At 40.3% G+C, this 25,766-nt stretch overlaps 1 protein-coding gene across 3 annotated transcripts in view; it reads right to left on the reverse strand.

Annotated features, from left to right (window-relative positions):
• The window catches only part of SAMD13 (sterile alpha motif domain containing 13), a 46,229-nt gene that overhangs the window by 9,528 nt on the left and 10,935 nt on the right, over positions 1–25,766 (reverse strand). For all 3 annotated transcript variants that reach the window (XM_081224941.1, XM_081224943.1, XM_081224942.1), the window contains one exon: positions 7,163–7,274. In XM_081224941.1, coding sequence (XP_081081067.1) covers positions 7,163–7,274 — 112 coding nt within the window. The remainder of the gene's footprint in view (positions 1–7,162; positions 7,275–25,766) is intronic.

The following is a 25,766-nucleotide window of genomic DNA, read 5'->3' on the forward strand; positions in this document are numbered from 1 at the left end:
GCTGTAACAGCTATGGAAACAATTGAACAAGTGAATAAGCCAAAGAAGCACCACGTACCTGGCTATCTTATAATGTCTTATAACTTCTCATTTCAAATCAATGATTTAAACAACAATTTGGGGGTTTGGTCTATAGAAATCTATTCTATTTCAATCAAAAAAATTCAAAAGGTTCTTTCCTTATCAGTTTTGCTTCCATTCTCTTTGCTGTTTTCTTATTGCTAGCATTACCCATTTGTTTTTTAACTCTTTTCTAAATTTTTGTGGGCTGAAAGGACACATCAGCAGAGTCTAAGGTGCCACTTCCCCTGTTCATTATGCCACAAAATATTTTAAGCATTTCAGAAGCCTTCGACTGTTAAGAAATATCAGGTGTCAAAGCACCTCATATATTTCCAGTACTTGGTATTATAATATGCTGAAAAGGTAATAAAAGTTATGGTCAATTTGTGGGATTTTAACTGGTCTAATTCAGAGCTGGATTTATTTATTTATTTGTTTGTTTGTTTGTTTATTTATTTTTGGCTGCATTGGGTCTTCGTTGCTGTGTGCGGGCTCTCTCTAGTTGCGGCGAGCAGGCTTCTCATTGTCAAGGTGGCTTCTCTTGTTGCAGAGCACGGGCTCTAGGCACGCAGGCTTCAGTAGTTGTAGCTGTGGCACGTGAGCTCAGTAGTTGTGGCTCACGGACTCTAGAGCACAGGCTCAGTAGTTGTGTTGCACGGGCTTAGTTGCTCCATGGCACGTGGGATCTTCCCAGACCAGGGCTCGAACCTGTGTCCCCTTTATTGGCAGGCAGATTCTTAACCACTGCTCCACCAAGGAAGTCCCAGAGCTGGATTTACCATGAAGTTAATGAAGCTTAATTTTTGCCTTAGCAATTTTGTATCATGATTTTGTACTTTTATTCCAAAGGAGGGCTCTTAGAATTGTATGATTTTAATCTCCCTCTCTCCCCCAACCTCTGCAAACCTGGATTTGTCCCAGGTCTAATTAGAACTATCCATCTAGAATCATTACAGTTGAAGTCCATCCAATCACAACTTAGGACACATGCTCGTGGTTGCTCTGATTGGCCTTCCCACTTTACTACTCCATTTGAGGAAGTTAGTGTTACTTGGCAATTTGTAACAATAAAATATTTTATTTATAGTTATTAAGTCAGTGGCCCCAGAAACGTATCAAAAGTTAGCAATAAGCCATCTGAAAAGAAATGTCAGTCTTGGAATTTCAGGCAAACAGCTTAAACAACCAGTTGGACATTTCAGAGTAAAATACTGTTCTTATTCATGTGGTTTAGGGGAAGTGAGGTGATATGGAGTAAAATTAATTTGTCACCATGAGTTGCATATTATTTTGTCATGATACTCTGAGAAAAAAATTCTCAGTGATTCATATTGTTCTAGAAACAGATGCACTGATGTCACTCACTTGTGATTTTGAGGATCTGAACAATATGAATTATGTGACCTTGACTGAATGGCCCCTTTCCATGTCCATCTTATTCACATACATTCTGAGTGAATGAGTCAGATAGTGAAGAAATGAAGTGATTACCCTACAACGGGCACAGTCTTTGCGACCTGCAGTTAGGGTCCAGTTGGAGTGGTGAAGTTGCTGTGATGGACTTAACTGGCAACTAAAAGCCTTGTCAATAGAGATGGCTTTTCAGTTAACCTTCAGAGTTTAACAAAATAAACCTTATCCTAAATGTTCTGTGTGAGGAAGGTGGAGATGCTTTTGAACGAGTTAGTCAAAAGGTTCTTTCTTAAAAACTAAACTCTTAGGAGAGTAAAATTCCTGAGGTACCTTTGACTCTTGAAAACCTGGCAACCCACATCATCCCTGGGCAAGTGCCAATTTTTTATCATCTAGTTGTGAAAATTCAACAGTGTATATACAGCACCTCAAGGGGTTTTGCGCCCTGTGTTGTGCATTGAAAGCTAACTTCATGAGGGCCAGTTTCAAGGTAACACTTGACTCTTAAAGCAGGAACTTGAGCAATATTCTGCTTGTTTAACTCAACATTCATCATAGAAATCTGAGTCCTAGAAAGGCAAACTCTGCAGGGTCATCTAATGACCATGAGTCAATCAGGAGAAATGAAACCAGGAGTCATGATTCTCACTCATGCTTTTCACCGCGGCCTAAGAGTCTGTCTGCTGGAAGATACTTGGGAAAATAGCCACCATGGTGTCTGTGGGAGAGAGAGATAGTACTGACAATGCTGGAATCACTGCCTTCTCTAGGAAGGGATCCCACTGCCTCCTGCTCTTATGGGCCAGTGAGTCCTCTGGGGCACTACATTAATGAGGCCAGTGGGCCAAGGGACAGCGTCATCACTAGCCATGACAGAATGGCCAGAGCAGGAATACAACCCCAGACACACACACTGTTGACACTGGATCATTGGTGCAGGGGTGGGGAGGGAGCTGGGCAGGGGCCTAGGCCTTCCCTCTTTTTTTTTTAAAATAAATTTATTTATTTTATTTATTTATTTTTGGCTGAGTTGGGTGTTCGTTGCTGCGCACGGGCTTTCTCTAGTTGTGGTGAGTGGGGGCTACTCTTCATTGCGGTGCATGGACTTCTCATTGCAGTGGTTTCTCTTGTTGAGAAGCATGGGCTCTGGGTGTGTGGGCTTCAGTACTTGTGGTGCGTGGGCTTAGTAGTTGTGGCACACAGGCTCTAGAGTGCAGGCTCAGTAGCTGTGGCTCACGGGCTTAGTTGTTCTGCAGCATGTGGGATCTTCCTGGACAAGGGCTTGAACCCATGTCCCCTGCATTGGCAGGCAGGTTCTTAACCACTGTGCCACCAGGGAAGTCCCTGGGCCTTCCCTCTTGATAAGTCTTTTGGTTTGCACCTGTGGCTCACACAGAGGCTCAAAAGAGGTTGGCCAGAAGAAAACCTGATGGAGATAATTGCACTAGTGGGAAACTTAATGGAGATAATTGTTAGGTGTCAGTGTGCCTGCAAAGAGAAAAGGAGGTTATACAAAGATCCCCCAGTTAATTCAGCTGCCCCTCCATACCACAGGAACATGGGACACTCCTGCACTTTGGACAAACCTCGCTCAATGGCCTGACATCTTCCAAGGGAACGCGTTGCTAGAAATCCACCTGAGTCTGGTTGCTACGACAAGAGAATATCCAGTAATGTACTGTGAGACCATACCAAGAAGACAGACACTCTCCTGAAAGTTGGCACATGGGATGGTGGACACGTCCGGCGTCAGTGTTAGTGTCTTAGTCAGCTTAGGCTGCTATAACAAGACCCCATGTATTAGGTAGCTTAAACAACAGAAATTTATTACTCACAGTCTGGAGGCTGGAAGTCCAAGATCACAGTGCCAACATGTGGCTCTTGGTAGGGCCCTCTTCCTACCATGCAGATGGCTGCCTTTGTGCTATATCCTCACATGGCACAGAGGGAAAGAGAAGCTCTCTGGTCACTTCTTTTCAGAGCACTAATCCCATCGTGAGAGTTCCAGCCTCATGACCTCATCTATCTCCCAAAGGCCCCAAACACTGGGAGTTAGGGCTTTAACTTTAACGTGAATTTTGGGGGGACACAAATATTACATCCATAACAGCCAAGAAATTAAGCTCTCACATCAACTGAGACATGCTACTCTTGGCAACCCTTTCTGAACCTGCCCTTTTCTAAGGTGGTTTAGGGGATGTTCACATCCCTGCCATGCTTCCATCAGATGGCAAGGCAAAGCCTCCCCTAAGGAGATTTCAGGACGTGACCATTCTTATTGTTTCTCAGCTGCTGTGACCTAGAAGATGTGCCTAAAAGGGACATGTGTTTGGCCTGGGGGTGGCCTGCAGTCTTCCCATCTGGGATGATTGGTGAGTGACAGCTGACTGCTTCAGGTTCATTGCCGGGAAGATCCTTGGAGGTGAAACACTGAAGGCCTCTGAATCATGAAATGGAAGAGGTAGGTTAACATAGTAGAGGACCCTGATCCTCAGTCCTCATGAAAATCATAGCAGCTGCTTGTCATATCAGCCTGAGCCTGGCCAGTGGTTCCCTCCTTGCCCTCTACCTCCTTTAATGAGAAGAGGAAAGACAATGAGAATTTCAAAGCAGGAGGAAGAATTGAATCACTTCCAGAGAATAATTCAAGGCAGACTCTTTTCCCCGCCCAATTACCTTTCCACAAGAATGAAGAACTTGAGCTTGTAGACGATGCTTGCAAAATTCCAGTCCCCTGGGAATTCATTTCTCAGGCTCCAGAGTTGGAGAAGCAAGATGGTGCTCCTTTCCTCCCTTGAAGGACTTCTGAATGAGATGCTTTGGGAAACTGTGTTTCCTTTTGCCTCCCACTGTCACTGGTGCCAGAGTGAAGTCATCCTTGGGAGAAAGGGCCTGCTCCTGGGCCGAGCTCAGAGCTGGCCGGTTCCATTCCAGAATCTGGAAGGCCCCAAAACATCCCCACCCCCAATCTGGGACATCTGCCCCAGAGGAGTCTGAGCAAAAGCTCATTCTGAAAAATGCTTTTGGACAGCAGGGAATCTGGCCAAGAGACCTTTTAGCTAAGTCCATTTTTTTGTTAACCTTTCACAGTATTCTTTAAATTTAATTTTAGAAGTGAGTTAACTCAACTACAATGACACAAATGGACACTATATCAGTAAACCAAAATAAAATGTTCCAGCTGATCAGCCTTCCACTTTCCAACCTGAGCTACTTCCCCCCACAATTTCATTACAAAATTTTTCAAACATAAAGTCGTAAGAATATTATAGGGAACACCCATACTCCCACCACCTAGATTCTACAATGAACATTTTCCATACTTACTTTATCATATGTCTATCCAACTACTCATCCCTCTAGCCAACTATCAATCCATATTTTGATGCATTTCCAAGTAAGTTGCGAAATCAGTATACTTCTCCCCTGAATACTTCAGTTTGCATACCATTATTGTTTTATTTTTTTACAGTTCTTTTCATTTTGAGGAAAAATGTATTGGCTATGTAATACACAAATCTGAATTGTTTGCATATACCTGTGCATATGTGGTGACCAACGCATATACCCATAACACAAACCCTTATCAAGACACAAAACACTACCATCACTCAGAATGTTCCCTCATGCTCCTTCCCTGTCATTCCCCTCTCCCACCTATCCAGAGGCAACCACTGTCTGATTTTTTTCTACCATTAGTGCATTTTCCTGTTCTCATCCTTTAACTAAATAGAACTGCTGTGGTCTATTTGTGTCCCCCCAAAATTCATATGTTGAAACTAACCCCCAATGGGTCTTAGGAATATTAGTAATGGTATTAAGAGGTGGGCCCTTTGGGAGGCAATTAGATCATGAGGGCAGAGGCCTCATGAATATTTGTGCCTTCATAAAAGCAGCCCCAGAGACCTCTCTCATCCCTTCCTCCATGTGAGGACACAGTGAAATGACAGCTGTCTCAGAAGCGGGTCCTCACCAGACACCCAATCTGATAGTGCCTTGATCTTAGACTCCCTACCTGCAAAATCATGAGAAATAAATGTTTGTTGTTTATAAGCCACACAGTTTATGGTATTTTTGTTATAGCAGCCTGCATGGACTAAGACAGAAACCATTCAGAATGAGCTCTTTTATGTAAGGCTTCTTTCACTTAGCATAATGTTTTGAGACTCATCCAAACTGTTGTATATATCAGTACTTCATTTTTCTTTATTCCATTGTATGACTAGACCAGAGTTTGTGTATTCACTCTCCTATTGATGGACACTTAGGCTTCTGGTTTTGGACTCTTATGAATAAAGCTATTTGAACAATGTTGTACCAATCTTTGGTGGACATATGCTTTCATTTCCCTTGGGTAAATACTCAGGAATGAAGTTATTGATCACGGGGTAGATGTATGAGTGTTTATTTTACACTCCCACCAACAATGTAGGAGAGTGCGGTTGCTCTACATCCTCATGAACATTTGCAATCAGCCTTTCTAATTTTAGCTATCCTGGTGCGTGTGAAGTGATTTAAGCTGTTATTCTGGCAAATTTTCCAAATTAACAAGAGACACATATGCATAGGGATAAGGTTGAAGGAAATACTGATTGAAGGAAATCTAGAGATTGGAATATATGATATTAGAAAAGTGCACTTATCCAAACCCAGCTTGAGAGAGTAAGAAATGGCTAAAGGGATGTGCAAGAAGCAGCTAAACACATTGCTCACTTTATAATTCTCTCAATTATATTACAACATTAGAGAAGTAAACGTAATGCTTAGAAGACTGCAGATTTCATTGATAGGGAGATGGGAACTCTGTGTTTTCCTACAGAGCTGGTCTGTAGTACACGTGGACCACGTGTAGCCCGATTTGCTTCCTCATGGTCAAAGCCCTTTGAGCACCATCTCTACAAAGCTGGCCCAGCCTGGAAAATGGAATCGGGACTCACCCAGACAATTGGGAAGGACCCCCTGCTCCTCCTTCCCTCTGTCCAGTACCAACCCTGGACCTGAGCGAGGGAATTAACTTTTGGGGGCATCAACGTTGGGCCAGCACCTATCCTAGGCACTGTGCCTTTGCTGTCCTTTAATCCTCATGGCACTACCCTACCAAGTTAGGCATTGAGAGCCTCCTCTTACAGATGTGAAACCAAGACTCAGAGAGTCATAGTAACTTATCGGGGGTCACATAGAGTTACAAGAACCAGGATCTGAGTCTATCTGAGTCTAGTGTCCTCTTTCCACTAGACTTTGCTCAGCACCCAGCAAGCAAACTGGAGGAGACTTGATTAACAGCTCAGGTGGTGCCAAGCCCAGGAGCAGACGAGGCTGCATGTCTCTCAGCTAGATTGGTCCCTGCTTTTTCTCTCTTTTCTGCTTTCTAGTGTGTTTGTGTGGAAGGTAGAGCTGTGCCGTCTTTCAGAAGATGCAGATGTTGAGGAGACTGAGACCTCCTCTCTGCAGCTGCGACTGTGTCTCCTCTCCTCTCGGGCTTGGGCTTTTCTCTTGCAGGAAGGACTCATTAGTTTGTCACTCCCGTCCTCCCCTCCCCCACCCACTCAGTTTCTCAGGGGCTGGGATGATCGGGAGCCTCACTCATCCTTCACCGCTCTCTGTTCCTCTTCCTCTCACTCCCTTCTGCCCACTGTGGGAGAGGGAGGTGATCTTGTTCATCATGTGTTTCTCTAGACCGAGTTACCTGTTCCTGAAACGCACTAGCTTGCTCTTCGAATCCTGCGGTTCGGAAATAATTTACGACATCCATCACGGCCCAGTCTGCAGGATCGGGTGGCCTCCCGTTCTCCATGGAACTGCAAAATAACAATCAAGATGGCTGTCAGGGCAGAACATGCAAGGGTGTGTGGCTAGGCTCTCCACCCAGCCTCCCAGGGGCAGGCCTGGGCCAGCTCACTGCAACCAGAGGCCCAGATCTCAGTGTATCTGCCTCAGGACCAGAATCACTTGTGCGTTTCTTGGGCTCAGAAGATCACTGCTCTCACTGGCTCAGTCACTCCTTTCTCTATGAACCTTTAATATAAAGTATTTCCTCATGTATTGTTTTTTCATCCAGAGACATTAAGAGTGGTCCAGTGATTTCTGGCGGCCCACAGTATGGTATTCATACCCCTGAGCTAAGAATACCAGGCCTCTTACAATGTGGCCCCAACATGTCATCACTTTTCCCATCCCCAACCCCAGACATCCAGGGCTAAAGCCATTCCCCAACACACCATGCCCTTCACATGCTGTTCCAGCCACTGAATTTACCTCCGACAAAATCCTACCCTTCCTACCAGTTCAAATGCCACCATCTCTGTGAGGCATTTTCTGGCTGCACCCGGGTAAGTGTTTCAGTTATAACATCCTCTGAGTTCAAGACCTCCATTCTAACTCCCAGTGCAGCATTTTTCCCACTGGATTATACTCTGCTTATTAGACAGTCTCTAGAATTTCTATGGAGATGTGGGCTGAAGAGGTACATTTGGACCTGGACTATTTCTCACTTTATTATCCCTTGTGTCAAGTACGTAGTTAGGAATTCAATTAATGTTCAGACAACTAGATGTTGATCAAGCATTAGTTTGAGAGGGTCTCTGGGTAACCTCCTCAATGGATTTAGAGAGGAGGGGAGGAAAGGTGGAAGAGAGAAAGAGTGGCAAGGACCTGCAGTTACTGTGACTCTTATTTCTGTGTTTCAAGAGTATTTGTCTAGATTTCTCTATGCCTCATCCCCAGTGATTCTTCCAGAGTGTATATCCCATCACATTGTCCCCCTGCTTCCAATCCTTCAAAGACTTCTTCCCATTGCCCTTTGGATAAATTCCAAATAGTTTCACTTGGTTCAGGAGGTCCTTCAGGACAAAGCCCCCTCCTAGCCCTCCAGCTGGGAATATATTGGTGAGTAAAACAGAAGGGTCATTACTCTTGTGAATACACAGCACTGTTGGGGTAGACACTGATCGGTAATCATACGACTAAATGTACAGCCACACAATGTAGCTGAAGGATAGGCACTCTGTACTATGGCAGTTTGAGGGGCTAGGAGAGGCTTTCTTGTGGAAGTTTCTTTTGAGGTAACGTCTAGAGAGCAGCCAGAAGGTTAACCGTATAAAGAAGTCAGCTGAAGATTATTCCAGGCTCTGTAGCAGGAATATACAGCCCAGGGAGCCATGCTGGTGTTGGAGGCCACATCAAGGATTCTGGGTTTTTGTCTACGAGCAATGGGACTTGTTGAATGGTCTGATGTAATGGGTGTGACCTGATCTGACTCACATTTCTAAAAAGAGGGTATTGGAGAGGAGCCAGAGGAGAAGGGACCAAGCAAGAGATCATGGTGACTGAGACTATGGTGGAAAAGGAGAGAAGCATGTGGATTTCAAAAATATTTAACCAATAGAATCAGCATGACGTAGTGGTGGACTAGACATGAGAACAAATGAAATCGAAGTGTCCTGGAACTGGATGGATGGTGGTAACTGCACTTAGACTGCATCCCCAGGTTTGGTTGGACACACTGAATGTGGGGTACCATCTATATCGAAGTTGAGATTTAATGTGGAACATGGGTCTGGAGCTCAAAGCAGACGGGTGGGCTAGAGGTACACAGTGGGGCGCCAGAAGCATTTAGATGGCATGTGAAACCTTGGGAGGAGAAGAGAGGAAAACTGGGCCTAGAATCAAGCTTGGGAAGGTTCAACATTTAGTGTAAGTTGAAAAGATTCATGTTACTTTTAATGGAAATGAAATTGCCCAGACTTTGGGGATTCCTGAAAGTCTTCAAACATCCAAAAGTCAAGGGTTGACCTGTACCTCTGCCTTGTTCCCAGGATAATGTTTTGCTCTTAGTAGCAACTTAAAATATTTGATTAAAAAAACAAACTTCTCTCCTAGTAAAAGAAAAGGGAGTCACTAATCAATGGCACATGTGATCAACTGCTTATCAACATAGCACTTAATTTAAAAACATTTAGAGCCAATGCTTGCTAGTTATAAGTATTTTCCCTTTTGGGCATAGAGATTGTGAATCTATAAATACTGCCCATGTTCATACACACTCATGTACATGCTCATTCACACATGACATGTGCCCCCTCTGCCACCTTCCTACCATTTAACAGTCAATATACATGGGGAAAAACTATTTTTTACTCTAACATTGTTAAACATTAACATGTACTTTCAAATCAAAGCTAAATGTGTTTTTAAAAAATTATCCACATGCTGGGATTTTCCATCATCTCTTTAACATAAGCAATCATGAGCTGACACAGGGGACTCTCTTTTAGGTACCATTTTCCCTCCCTCTCTTGCTTAAGTTGGGCTTTAAAAATGTTTGGAAAGGATTCACTGTTTTAACAAATCTTTTACGTTTTCTAGTCAGCTCGCTTCTAGCAGTGAGCACAGCGTCCCATCAGATGCACTTTTAAGTGCCCCAGAAAACATCTGAATTCACTCTCCCTGTGGCTGACTTCAATTAGCTGCCTTTCTTCATATGATAAAAAAAATTATGCTACATTGTAATTTTAGGATGGGAGGCTTTCCTGATTCTTATTCTGCTGGGATATGACATCATCACTTCCTCAGTTCTGAAATATTCTTGAGTAGTAGCATTGCAGCAGAGAACAAAGGCTTTGCAAAACCCCTGGCAGCATACCATGAAGAGCACCAGTAATGAGGAATGTCTCATACTTAGGGTGAGGGGATACACAGAAGAAGACAATGTTAGACCACTCACATCCTGAGAGGAGAAACTATCTGTCTCCATCTCTGCCTCTCTACAGCTCCCAGCACAGGTTGGACTGGTGTGTACAGTTGATACATGGCAAAGATCTGTTACATTAATGGAATAACAACCAGAGAGCATTTAGAGTCTACAATGTGCTTTTCACGCATAATCTATTATCAGCCTCCCAGCTCCTTGTGAACTGGCTACTATAACCTGTTTTTAGGAAACTAAGGCTCAGAAAGGTTAAGAACTCATCCCAAATCACAGTGTATAAAGCCAGGATTGGATTCCACACATGCTTGCCTCCAAATCTATGCTTTTTTTCACTCCATACTCATTGATACAACAGATATTTACTAAAAGCCTACTGTCTTCTCAGTACTGTGTTAGAGGCAGGGTTACCAGGATAGGAATGCATATCCTTCAAGAAGCTGGCACTCTGGTGAGGGGAAACAGCATACTCTAAGTATTAGAATTGGGGGGGTGAACTGGTGCTACTGGGGATGCACGCACTGGAGGGGGCCCAGATAATTCTCCCTGACCAGGACCCTTGAAGATTTTTAATGCAATTCTGAAAGGTATAAATTGTTTCAAACACACACTAAGTTCCTCCCTGAGAGGGGATGGCTTGCAGAAGCAGAAATATGCAGGCACACATTGTCACTTCTAGGTTATGTTAAAGAATGGTGGATGGTTTTGCTGGACCCGTCCAGTGGTTTCAGCAACAGCTTAAACAAGAAACCTGGAGATTATCCAAGGCCACATGATGGTGGGTGTTGGGGAGGCCAGAGTGCCAAAGCCAGATAAAACTATGAGGACATTTCAGAGGATGGATTTAAGGGTCACCTTTCCCCACTGGGAAAGCCAGTATGTCTCCTCAAGGACTGTTATTTGTGGCCAAACTGAGATGCTTTGTTCCCTTTTAAAGGGACCATTCTCTCCAAATCTTTTCTTATAATTCATACATGTCAAATTCCAGGAGGAATTTAAATGGTGCTGTTTAAAACACCTCCCAGATGGTAGTTCCCACTGTGGCTGCTAATTTTGCACTGATGAAATGAGATGGCAGATACAAACGTTCCATTATCATTTGATACTTATTATTCATTATTGTCATAGCAAAATATTTCCTAGAATATAATGTATAAAGATGATAAATTCATGAATATTTTTTCAAGCATGGAGGCTTTAAAAATATATATGTATGTTACCTTATTACAAAAAACTAGCAAGAAATGAAGAGCAGAATTTGTCTCCAATCCCATCACTTAATCAAATCAATGTTTCCATTTAACATAGTCACCTTTCAGTCCCTGTGCATATGGTTGGGTACATCATGTATGGATAAAAATTATATAATGTGTGAATAATTCACACTAGGAACTGATTATCCCTTAATTAAACAATCACCTCACTTTTAAAGAGAGCTAAAGAGACACAATCATGAGGACAGAAATGTAATAAATAATAAATTTGGCAGATACATGCAGATCGAGACCTTATGATTAACGTTTTCATGTTGGCACATGATAATTTTAAGTGCTGGTGGCAAAAGTCTCCATTTCCCCTTTATATATTAGTGGAGGCAGATGAAAAATAGTTGAAACCCTTTCTCAGAATTTAGCGTGTGTATATTTTATGGTATTTATAATATTATAGATTCTGAGGGTTGATCAGACCAAAAGGAAACTCTGGATAAATACAGCCCATATGTGATTTCAAAACCCCATTATACTTATTAATTGCATTTCTGCTTTAAAGTTCAGAGCAAAAGTTACCTCCTACTAGTTAATTATGGTGATATATTTATTTATCATGCTACTCTTATAAAGCTAATTCTCAATGTTACTTGTGTTTCTACTCAGAAATGCACTCTAACTTTGTACTGCCTTGATCTTTATAACTTATTTTCAAAATTAAATTAACCTGCTCTTTGCCCATATCTTAAATCAGCCTTTGGCTAAAAACAATGTAATTCTGATTGTAATAAATTAACAATGATCTCTCGGCCTATGACATAGCTAAGAATGAAGCAACCAAATGAGTTTTAGTTTTATCTCCATTTTTTTCTCCCTCTCCCATCATCCTAACAAGCAGGGATCTGGCTGAAAGACAGCCGGAGAAAGAGAAAGGATGATTCAAAGTTTCTTGACAGGACATTTTCCATTTTTTAATATCCAGCTAAATAAGAGTTGACTGCATTTAGCTGCAGCATACCCAAGCAACGAAAGTATTGAAAAAGCAAATAACTCTTCTGTATATTTCAAATTCTTTAGCTTGGCATTCAGGGATTTAATTCAAACATAACTTTCCAGGCTTCTTTCCAATTCCAAGTTTGTACTGAAATCCAACCAGTCAACATCCTGGACTTTCCCATATCCACAGCTTTGGTTATGTTACTCAAAGCCCTGTCTGTTCAACTGCCAAGGATTAGAACCCTACTCATTTTTAAAAGATTCTGGTTAAATATCTCCTTCCTAATAACCCCAATCAATCTTCCATTTCAATAACTAATTAATTTTAACCTGCCCACAATGAGCCAGGTACTTGATAAGCCTTGGGAACTAATCTAGTGAAAAGGAAAATCTCAAGTCAACTGCGTGATGAAGATGGTCATATATGTTCCCTGCCTTCATTATTTGTAGTGAGGTGTATGGACCTAGAGTCTGTCATACAGAATGAAGTAAGTCAGAAAGAGAAAAACAAATACCATGTGCTAACACATATATATGGAATCTAAGGAAAAAAAGGGCATGAAAAACCTAGGGGTAAGACGGGAATAAAGAGACAGACCTACTAGAGAATGGACTTGAGGATATGGGGAGGGGGAAGGATAAGCTGTGACAAAGTGAGAGAGTGGCATGGACATATATACACTACCAAATGTAAAATAGATAGCTAGTGGGAAGCAGCCGCATAGCACAGGGAGATCAGTTCGGTGCTTTGTGACCACCTAGAGGGGTGGGATAGGGAGGGTGGGAGGGAGGGAGGGAGATGCAAGAGGGAAGAGATATGGGAATATATGTATATGTATAACTGATTCACTTTGTTATAAAGCAGAAACTAACACAGCATTGTAAAGCAATTATACTCCAATAAAGATGTTAAAAAAATAAAATGGAAAAAAAAAAGCAAGTAAAGAACAGGAGGACTAGCTAGATGGAGGAAGGAGGGCAGTATGAGTCAGGCTGTGCTAGGTGTGTGGAGCCCTGAAACAGCAGCAACACCATGATCAAGTCCCAAGAACAGATGAGCCATCTTCCTGCATCATTTCTTTCCTCTGTAACAGGCATCTTGCCTCAGGCTCATCGCTTTCCTCTGAAATCACATGGCACTCTGTCCTTGGCATATCTCTGCTGCGAATGTCTTCTGAACACCCCACCCCATCTTTCTGAAAACGAATCTGCCTCTTTCCTCACCTGCTCTCAGCTTTCTAGTATAAAGACCTCTGAACTAGTGTAAATAAGGACACTCCTCTCAAGAGGACTCATGAATTTCTGTTTTTCATTTACTATCAGATGCAACTCATGCCCACATTCATACTAAACAAAAACATATGCACATTTCATATCCTGATCATTAATACTAAAGACAACTGCATACAGATTGCCGGAAGAACTTTCCTTCCCTGCTCTGAGCCATGGCACAATGGTCATTATTCCAAAGAACTTAGTGTGGCTTTAATGCTGAGACAAACTCAGGTTTCCTTCAGTAGGGATATCAGTAGCACACTAGAATCTATGCAGAAAACAGCAACCCTTCAGAACTTCTAAGGTATAGAAGATACGTAATGCACGTTTGTGAATTCTGCTGGCATCGATTGGAACTCCTGTTGTTTTCACACTTAAAATATGATGATATGCTTAGCTGACTCTATAGTTTTACTCATTTTACTCTTTTGAAATGTACACTTCCTTAAGGCAGTTATTTACAATGGACAAAATTGTATAAGTCAAAAAAGTGAACAGACTCAATTCTTAACCCAAGTCGTCATTTAATTTAAGGGAATAACCAAACATAACCAAACTTTTAGCATAAGACCATATGATAAGACTGAATTGTGTCCCCTCCACCCCCAAAATTCATATGTTGAAGTCCTAACCCTCAGTGTGATTCTATTTGGGACTAGGGCTTTTAGGACATAGGGCAATTAAGGTTAAATGAGGTCATAAGGGTGGGGTCCTAATCCAGTAGGATTGGTAGCCTTATAAGATCGACATGCATGCAGTGAGGCAAGTCCATGTGAAGACATAGTGAGAAGGCAACCATCTACAAGCCAGGAAGAGAGCTCTCTCCAGGTAATGAATCAGCCAGCATCTTGATCTTGGGCTTCCCAGCCTCCAGAACTGTGAGAAATATGTCTATGATGTTTAAGCCACCCAGTCTATGGCATTTTGCTAGGGCAGTCGAGTAGATTAATACACCACATATCAGAATGAGCAGACAGCCATAAAATACTAAGGAATTAATTTTGGCTTCACTAAGAAAAATTAAAATGCACCAATTAAAAGTATCACTATTCACTACCATATATTCTCTGTATTCAAGAATCCATACATATGGCACTCTGACTTATTCCACCAAACATATCTGCAGAAGGGTTATGACATCAGATCCTGATTAGAAAGGTCATTTTTCAGGTTTGATTTAGTGCCTCAGTTTACTCCCCTCCTTTCTTCTCCTTTTCTCTCCCTCTCTCTCTTTTCTTCCTCCTGACTTTCTTTTTTCCTTCCCTCCTCCCTTCCTCCCTCCCTCCCTCCCTTCCTCCCTCCCTCCCTTCTTTTCTTCCTAACAAACTATCTGTTAAGAAGTATTTGGTATTTAGCCACTTATACTGTCTTGGGAATTCTATTTTTCCATGCTTTTACTATAGTGGTATCTTACATCATGATCACTCCCTGTTCCAGATTGCTGTTCCCTGGAAAGAACAGCATCCCAGGAACCATCACTCACTGTGTTCAGGTAGAATTGGGCAGTGTGGTTATGGGGTTTGGGAAAGGTGTATGAAACAGAACACTCAGGAACTACCTAGCAAGCTGGTTACAATCTCCTCGTTGCTTTCAAAGAACATACATCTAAGGACTGCTGATCATCTACTTGACAACACAAAAGGACAGGAATATGAGTAAATGTACAAAAGCTGAAGCTAGTGATCAGACACACAATTACTTCTAACAGTTTCCTCTTCCTCCTTCCCTAAAGAGCCTGGCAAGACTTCCAGGCAAATAAATAAATATCCTGTGAAGTTATTTATTTAACCCTAGATGTGACCACTTCCCTTAGAGTTAGATCCCTGGCTGATGTGTGGGTTGCTGTATGTGTAAACACTGTTGGATTCTTTTTTATGAGGTAGTAATAGTAGCCATTGTTGTTTTTGTTATATAAGAATTCTCTTTGATAATTCTACGATGAAGTCAGAGTTTTGAAATTCTAGCAATACAAATAATAATTTCTAACTCTACCCTAACATTTTACTTCTATCATTCACCTCCTAATCCTCTAATTCACATGGGCAAAAATGACAACTTCTTTAAATTAATAATTATCCTAATATTTAATAGTTAACAGCCTTCAGAGGGGGCTATTCCAAAAGTTAGTGTTAATGCATATATGGCCAATTAATTTATGACAAATGAGCCAAGAATATACAATGGGGAAAGGACAGTCTCTTCAATAAATGGTGCTGGAAAAACAAGAGAGCCATGTGCAAGAGAATGAAACTGAACCACTATCTTACACCATGCACAAAAATTAACTCAAAGTGGATCAAAGATTTGAATGTACGACCGTAAGACCTGAAACCGTAAAACTTGTAAAAGAAAACATAAGTGGTAAGCTCTTTGACATCAGCTTGCCAATGATTGTTTTTTGGACCTGACTCCAAGAGCAAAGGCAACAAAAGCAAAAATAAACAAGTGTGACTACATCAGACTAAAAATCTTCAGCACAGCAAAAGAAATCATCAAAATAGAAAGGCAAGATACTGAATAGGAGAAAATATTTGCAAATCCAAAATATATAAAGAATAGATATAACTCAACAGCAAAAAATAAACAAATAAACAATCTAATTAAAAAATGGGCAGAGGATTTGAATAGACATTTTTTCTGAAGATATGCAGATGGCCAACAGGTATATGAAAAGATGCTCTACACCATTAATCATCAGGGAAATATAAACCAAAACCACAAGGATATATCACCTCATGCCTTTTAGAATGGCTATTATCAAAACAAACAAGAAATAACAAGTGTTGTCAAGGATGTGGAGAAAAGGAAACACTTGTTCACTGTTGGTAGGAGTGTAAATTAGTGCAATCAGTATGGAAAACAGTAGGAAGGTTCCTGAAAAAAATTAAAAGTAGAACTACCATACAGTCCAGCAATTCCACTTCTGGGTATCTATCTGAAGGAAGAAACCACTAAATCAAAAAGATATATGGACCCCCCCCACATCCATTACAGCATTATTTACAACAGCCAAGACATGAAAGCAACCTGAGTGACCATCAGTGGATAAATGGATTAAAAAAATGTGGTATATATACACAATGGAATAGTATTCAGCCATAAAAAGGAAGGAAGCCTTACCATTTTTGACAACATGAATGGACCTTGAGGGCATTATGCAGGGGAAATAAGTCAGAGAAAGACAAAAATATATAATCTCACTTATATGTGGAATCTAAAAACAAAAAAATTAAAAAAACATTTTAAACCCCAAATCATAAATACAGAGAACAGATTGGGGGTTGCCAGAGGTAGGGGTTGTGGGTACACAAAATGGGTGAAAGTGGTGAAAAGGTACAAACTTCCAGTTATAAAATAAAAGTCATGGGTATGTGACATACAGCATGGTGACTATAATTAATAATACTACATTGTATATTTGAAAGTTGTTAAAGGTAGTAGATCTTAAAAATTCTCATCACATGAAAAAAAATTTGTAACTCTATATGGTGATGGATGTTAACTACACTTATCAAGGTGAACGTTTCACAGTATACAGAAATAATGAACCATTATGTTGTACATCTGAAACTAATATGCTATATGTCAACTGTATCTCAATATTTAAAGTTAGTATTTTAATATTAAAGTGAATTTAAAACTTTCCAACATTCATTACTAAGAAAAGTATCACTTGACTGATTTTAAAAGAAATGTTATTTCCAAAATTAAAAGAGTTTTTGCTTCATAATAAAATAACAAACTGAACACAAAGGCAGAGGAAGATGGTGAGATACACGTACAAGAAAAGGCGTGGTTTTAATAAGAAAGAGCTTCTTTTGAAAGTTGCTAAACTTTGTTGCTGTGAACTTTCTCTTGCAGTAGAGCTTTTCCACTGAGGGGTGAGGGGCATGGTGGTGGTGGGGAGATAAACCACTTGTTGTTGAGAAGCTGCTAACTTACTATTAGCATCTATTGTGTGGGAACATTGGTTCCTCCTCCATCCTAGGAGAAAAGGGAAGAAGGGAAAAAAGACCAACTGATGAAAAAGGGAGTAAGATTAAGTGAATGGGAAAAAAATTCACATTGTATACTTGTAAGTTGTACAGGTATGAACGTACATGTGAAACACCTAGAATTTTTTTTTAGAATTTATTGAAAATTCTAACATGGATCTAACATGGCTACACATAGATCAATGGTAAGAGTGTCATGTACCAAGGTTTTGATTAATCCAAAAATCTGTGTATCTGAAATCCACAAAAAGAGAACACTATGATCCCATTTGTTCAGTCAAGGTTTATGTGTACTTTATATACATATACATATGGATACAGAGAGTATTTGTACAGAAACTGTCTAGAAGGACACATTCCAAACTATTAAGATGGTTCCCTCTTAGATATTTAGTTATTTTTAAATTTAATAAACACTATGAATCCATCAGGCAAAATAAAAACTATAATCTTGATAATTATATCTAATTAATTATATCTAAATAACTATATCTAGCCCATGCCTGTGTCCCCCACCTGAGGTAATCATCCTCAACCTTATATTCATTTAACCTTTCTCCCTGTGCATATGTGCAAGAGCTTGTCTTGGCTATATACCAAGGCAATATGGTAGCCTCTAATCACATGTGGCTGTTGAGCATTAAAAATTTGACTAAGAAACTGGGTTTTTAATTTTCTTTAATTAGTTTAAACTTAACTTTAAATTTTGAACTGGTATAAATTATGTTTCTGATAAACACAACTTCATTGTTTTGGTGTGACAACATTTCACTTTAACCACTGAATCACAAAGGATACTACTGTTGAATTGAAGTTCTATCAGATACAAGTCTCCTCTCTAGTTTTACACATAAACACATGGCAATCTAGTTGGTGTCCACACATTGACTCAGGTCAAATGATCTTTTCTATGCACCCATATAATATTGTAATGTGTTTGATGTAGACAGCGCAAGTTATGAAAATCTTTTCATGTGCTGTACTGGTAATTAATAGTCTTACTATTTCAATTGAAATATAATTAAATATTTTTTAGTTAAAAATAAGTATGTATAAATTTTAAAATTTAAAAAGGAGGCATAGGAGGAGTCAAGATGGCAGAATAGGAGGATGCAGAATTTGTCTCTCCTCACAAGTACATCAAGTGCACATCTGCAAATGGAACGATTCTCACCGAGCACCTGCTGAACATTGGTGGAAGACTTTGGACACCTGAAAGGACAAGAAAAATCTCCTCACAACTGGGTAGGACGACAGAAGGAAAAACAGAAAAGAGGAATCAAAAAAGGGACCTACAACCCTGGAGCATTTGTGGGAAATGGGTGGGGCACCCATCTGAGCAGGCTTGCCCGACCCTCAAGCCAAGGTCTCCTTGACCCGCATAGGCTCCAGGATCCTGAGTGCCACCCACTCCAAAGCCTCCTTGGGAAACATCCCTGGGCACTCCTGCCTGAGACAGGAATCCACCAGTGCTGGTGGGGGCTGAGTGCTAAAGCGTGGGGTTAAGAGAGCAGATCCAGGGAAAGGACTGCTGTTGGCTGTGCAGATACAACAGTGGGGATGGGAGTAAGGGGCTCTGCGGCTGGGAATGCCCTTAGAGGAAGTGTGGTCTGCCTAGAAATGAGGTGCCATCGTTGAGTGGAATGCAATGGGTGGGGCCACCACCAGCCTCACATGCCAGCCCCTGCCTCCATGCGCACTGGGAAGGACTCCACCAGAGCGAGCGTGCCCCAGTCTGTTGCAACTACCTGCTGGTCTCTGCAGCGACAGGCACTTGGTACATACCCCAGTTGTGGCTGCCACACTCCTCCCTGGCCTGAGTAAGTGTGCCCCAATCAGCCACTGCTTTTGTTCCCTCTTGCCTGGGTGGGGAACAGACGCCTGAGGGTGGTGCACACGGAGAGGTGGGGCCAAAACAAAAGCTGAGCTCCAGGGGCAGTGTGACTACACAGGCCATGGATTAAACCTCTGTGATCAGCTTGGTAAATCCTGCGTATGGGAATATATGAATAGACAATGAGTGTTCCCACAACTGAGACCAGTCTAGCTTTAGCAGCAGTGGACTCTGGGGGCAGGTACATGTGGTAGTTTGGTCAGGTGAGAGTCTGAGTGCCCCACTTGGCCCACAGCAGGTCCAGAGACCTACCTAGAGGTACTGGAGGGCTTCCTGGGGAGGCAGGGGGTGGCTGTGGCTCACTGTGGGAGCAAGGACGCTGACAAAGGAGGCGCCAGGAAAATATTCTTATTACTATTATTCCTTTTTTGTTTGCTTCATTTTGTTCAATTGTTGATGTTATTGTTTTCACTATTTTTATTTTCAATATTTTTATTTTTCTATTTTTACTTTTGTGTGTTTTTTTTCCTGTTTTTGATTTTTTTCAATCATTTTTACGTGCTGGTTTTATGTTTTCTTTGCCTTTTTAAAAAGTATTAGTTTGCTTTCAGTTTTTGTTTTGTTTTTCATTTTTTTTGTTTTCATTAGTGTAGTCCTTATTGATTGTTCTCATTTTTGAGTTCTTTTGTTTGTCTGTTCTCTTGTTTTTTGTTTTCTATGTTCTATTTTTGTTTTTTCTGTCTGCTTCTTTGTTTCTTTCTGGTTGTATGGTTTTCTTTTTACAATTTGTCTTGGGCTTGGTTTGTTTGTTTTCTTCTTTTTGTGTGTGTGTGGGTTGTTGTTGCTGTTTGGTTTTGTTTTTGCTACTTGTCTTGTGTTTTTTTTTGTCTGTTTGTTTTATTTTCCTTTTTTTCCCCCTCTGGTTATGCTACGTAGTTTGCAGGCTCTTGGTTCCCTGGCCAGGGGTTGGACCTGGGCTTCCAGGGTTGGAGCACCGAATCCAGGATGCTGGACTGCTAGAGAATTCCCGAGCCCAGGGAATATTAATCAGTGTGCGCTCTCCTGGAGGTATCCATCTCCACACCAAGACCTGACTCCACTCAACTGCCTGCAGGCTCCAGTGCTGGAAACCTCACGCCAAACAAAAGAAAGGAAGACACCTCACCCTTCAGCAGACAGGATGCCTAAAGTCATACTATGCTCACAGACACCTCAAAACACACCACCTGATGTGGCCCTGCCCATAAGAGGGAAAAGCCTCAGCTCCACCCACCAGAGCACAGGCACCAGTCCCTCCCACCAGGAAGCCTACACAAGCTCCTGGACCAAACTCACTCACCAGGGGGAAGACAACAGAAACAATGGGAACTATGACACTGCAGCCTGAGGAAAGGAGACCACAAACACAGTAAATTCGACAAAACGAGACAACAGAGCAATATGTTGAAGATGAAGGAGCAAGGTAAAACCCCACAAGACCAAATAAATGAAGAGGAAATAGGCAATCTACCTGAAAAAGAATTCAGAGTATTGATAGTAAAGATGATCCAAGATCTCAGAAATAGAATGGAGGCACAAACTGAGAAGATACAAGAAATGTTTAACAAGGACCTAGAAGAACTAAAGAACAAGCAACCAGTGATGAACAACGCAATAACTGAAATGAAAAATGCACTAGAAGGAATCAATACCAGAATAACTGAGGCAGAAGAATGGTTAAGTGAGCTGGAAGACAAAATGGTGGAAATAACTGCCAGGGAGCAACATAAAGAAAAAAGAATGAAAAGAATTGAGGAAAGTCTCAGAGACCACTGGGACAACATTAAACACACCAACATTCGAATTATAGGGGTCCCAGAAAAAGAAGAGAAAGAGAAAGGGTCTGAGAAAATATTTGAAGAGATTATAGTTGAAAACTTCTCTAACATGGGAAAGGAAATAGTCACCAAAGTCCAGGAAGCGCAGAGAGTCCCATACAGGATAAACCCAAGGAGAAACCTGCCCAGACACATATTAATCAAACTAACAAAAACTATATACAAAGAAAAAATTTTAAAAGCATCAGGGAAAAGCAACAAATAACATAAAAGGGAATCCCTGTAAGGTTATCAGCTGATGTTTCAACAGAACCTCTGCAGGCCAGAAGGGAGTGTCAGGATATATTTAAAGTGATGAAAGCGAAAAACCTACAACCAAGATTACCCAGCAAGGATCTCATTCAGATCTGATGGAGAAATCAAAAGTTTTACACACAAGCAAAAGTTAAGAGAATTCAAAACCACCAAGCCAGCTTTAAAACAAATGCTAAAGGAACTTCTCTAGGTGGGAAACACAAGAGAAGAAAAAGACCTACAAAAACAAACCCCAAACAATTAAGGAAATGGTAATAGGAACATACATATCGATAATTACCTTAAATGTAAATGGATTAAATGCTCCAACCAAAAGACACAGACTGGCTGAATGGATATGAAAAGACCCATATATATGCTGTCTACAAGAGACCCACTTCAAACCTAGGGACGCATACAGATTAAAAGTGAGGGGATGGAAAAAGATATTCCATGAAAATGGAAATCAAAAGAAAGCTGGGGTAGCAATACTCATATCAGACAAAATAGAATTTAAAATAAAGACTTTTACAAGAGACAAAGAAGGACACTACATAATGATCAAGGGATCAATCCAAGAAGAAGATATAACAATTGTAAATATTTATGCACCCAACATAGGAGCACCTCAATATGTAAGGCAAATGCTAACAGCCATAAAAGGGGAAATCGACAGTAACACAATAATAGTGGGGTGCTTTAACACACCACTTACAACAATGGACAGATCATCCAGACAGAAAATTAATAAGGAAATGCAAGCCTTAAATGAGACATTAGCCCAGATAGACTTAATTGATATTTTTAAGACATTCCATATGAAAGCAGCAGAACAAAATTTCTTCTCAGAATATTCTCCAGGAATATTCTCCAGGATAGATCACATCTTGGGTCACAAATTAAGCCTCAGTAAATTTAAGAAAATTGAAATTGTATCAAGCATCTTTTCTGACCAAAGTGCTATGAGATTAGAAATCAATTAAAGGAAAAATACTGTAAAAAATGCAAACACATGGAGGCTAAACACTATGCTACTAAATAACCAAGAGATCACTGGAGAAATCAAAGAGGACATCAAAAAATACATACAAACAAATGACAATGAAAACACAACAACCGAAAACTTATGGAAGGCAGCAAAAGCAGTTCTAAGAGTCAAGTTTATAGCAATACAATCCTACTTCAAGAAACAAGAAAAATCCAAATACACAACCTAAACTTACACCTAAAGCAATTAGAGAAAGAATAACAAAAACAAAAACCCCAAAGTTAGTAGAAGGAAAGAAATCATAAAGAGCAGAGCAGAAATAAATGAAATAGAAAGGAAGAAAAAAATAGCAAAGATCAATGAAATTAAAAGCTGTTTCTGGTTCTGTGAGAAGATAAACAAAATCAATAAATCTTTAGCAGGACTCATCAAGAGAAAGAGGGAGAGGACTCAAATCATTAAAATTAGAAATGAAAAAGGACAGATTACAACTGATACTGCAGAAATACAAAGGATCATGAGAGACTACTACAAGAAACTGTATGCCAATAAAATGGCAACCTGGAAGAAACGGACAAATTCTTAGAAAAGTACAACCTTCCAAGACTGAACCAGGAAGAAATAGAAAATATGAACAGACCAATCACAAGTAATAAAATTGAACTATGATTTAAAATCTTCCAACAAACAGAAGTTCAGGACCAGACGACTTCACAGGTGAATTTTATCAAACATTTAGAGAAGAGCTAACACCTATCCTTCTCAAACTCTTCCAAAATATTTCAGAGGGAGGAACATTCCCAAGCTCATTCTATGAGGTCGCCATCACCCTGATACCAAAATCAGACAAAGACATCACAGAAAAAGAAAATTACAGGTCAATTATCATGGATGAACATAGATACAAAATCCTCAACAAAATATTAGCAAACTGAAACCAACAACACATTAAAAGGATCATACACCATGATCTAGTGGGATTTATCCCAGTGATGCAAGGATTCTTCAATATATGCAAATCAAAATGTGATATACCATATTAACAAATTGAAGAATAAAAACAATATGATCATCTGAATAGATGTAGAGAAATCTTGACAAAATTTAACACCCATTTATGATAAAAACTCTCCAGAAAGTGGGCATAGAAGGAACTTACCTCAACATAATAAAGGCCATATATGACAAACACACAGCCAACATCGTTCTCAGTGGTGAAAAACTGAAACCATTTCCTCTAAGATCAGGGCCAAGACAAGGTTGCCCATTCTCACCACTATTATTCAACATAGTTTTCGAAGTTTTAGCCATGGCAATCAGAGAAGAAAAAGAAATAAAAGGAATCCAGACCAGAAAAGAAGGAAAACTGTCACTGTTTGCAGATGACATGATACTATAAATAGAGAATACTAAAGATGCCACCAGAAAACTACTAGAACTAATCAATGAATTGGGTAAGGTTGCAGGATACAAAATTAATGCACAGAAATCTCTTGCATTCCTATACACTAACTATGCAAGATCAGAAAGAGAAATGAAGGAAATAATCCCATTTACCATCACATTCAAAGGAATAAAAAACCTAGGAATAAACATATTTAAGGAGGCAAAAGACCTATATGCTGAAAACTATAAGACACTGATGAAAGAAATCAAGGACACAAACAGATGGAGAGAGATACCATGTTCTTGGATTGGAAGAATCAATATTGTGCCCTATCAAATTACCAATGACATTTTTCACAGAACCAGAACAAAAAATTTTACAATTTGTATGGAAACACAAAAGACTCTGAATGGCCAACGCAGCCTTGAGAAAGAAAAATGAAGCTGGAGGAATCAGGCTCCCAGAGTTCAGACTATACTACAAAGCTACAGTAATCAAGACAGTATGGTACTGGCACAAAAACAGAAATATAGATCAAGGGATCATTATGGAAAGACCGGAGGTAAACCCACACACCTATGGTCACCTAATGTATGACAAAGGAGGCAAGAATATACAATGGAGAAAAGACAGTCTCTTCAATAAGTGGTGATGGGAAAAATGGATAGCTACATGTAAAAGAATGGAATTAGAACACTCCTTAACACCATACACAAAAATAAACTCAAAATGGATTGAAGACCTAAATGTAAGGCCAGACGCTATGAAACTCTGAGAGGAAAACATAGGAAGAACACTCTTTGACATAAATTGCAGCAAGATCGTTTTTGACCCACCTCCTAGAGTAATGAAAACAAAAATAACAAATGGGTCCTAATGAAACTTAAAAGCTTTTGCACAGTCAAGGAAACCATAAATAAGACGAAAAGACAACCCTCAGATTGGGAGTAAATATTTGCAAATGAAGCAACTGACAAAGGATTAATCTCCAAAATATACAAACAACCCATGCAGCTCAATATCAAAAAAATAAACAACACAATGCAAAAATGGGTGAAGACCTAAATAGACATTTCTCCAAAGAAGACATACAGATGGCCAACAAACACATGAAAAGATGCTCAAAATCACTAATTATTAGAGAAATGCAAATCAAAACTACAATGAGGTATCACCCCACACCAGTCAGAATGGCCATCATTAAAAAATCTGCAAACAATAAATGCTGGAGAGGGTGTGGAGAAAAGCAAACCGTCTTACACTGTTGGTGGGAATGTAAATTGACAAAGCCACTATAGAGAACAGTATGGATATTCTTTAAAAACTAAAAATAGAACTACTATATGATCCAGCAATCCCACTACTGGGCATATACCCAGAGAAAACCATAATTCAAAAAGACATATGCACCCAAATGTTCATTGCAGCACTATTTACAACAGCCAAGACATGGAAGCAACCCAAATGTCCATCAACAGAGGAACAGCTAAAGAAGATGTGGTACATATATAGAATGGAATATAACTCAGTCATAAAAAGGAACGAAATTGTGTTATTTCCAGAGACCTGGGTGGACCTAGAGACTGTCATTCAGAGTGAGGTCAGAAAGAGAAAAGCAAATATAGTATATTCACACATATATGTGGAATCTAGAAAAATGGTTTAGATGATCTTATTTGCAAAGCAGAAATAGTGACACAGTTGTAGAGAACGAGTGTATGGATACCAAGAGGGAAGTGGGTGGTGGGATGAATTGGCACATGGGGACTGACATATATACCCCACTATGTAT

Source organism: Mesoplodon bidens (genome assembly GCF_964165515.1).
Source record: "Mesoplodon bidens genome assembly, chromosome: 2".
NCBI lineage: Eukaryota > Metazoa > Chordata > Mammalia > Artiodactyla > Ziphiidae > Mesoplodon > Mesoplodon bidens.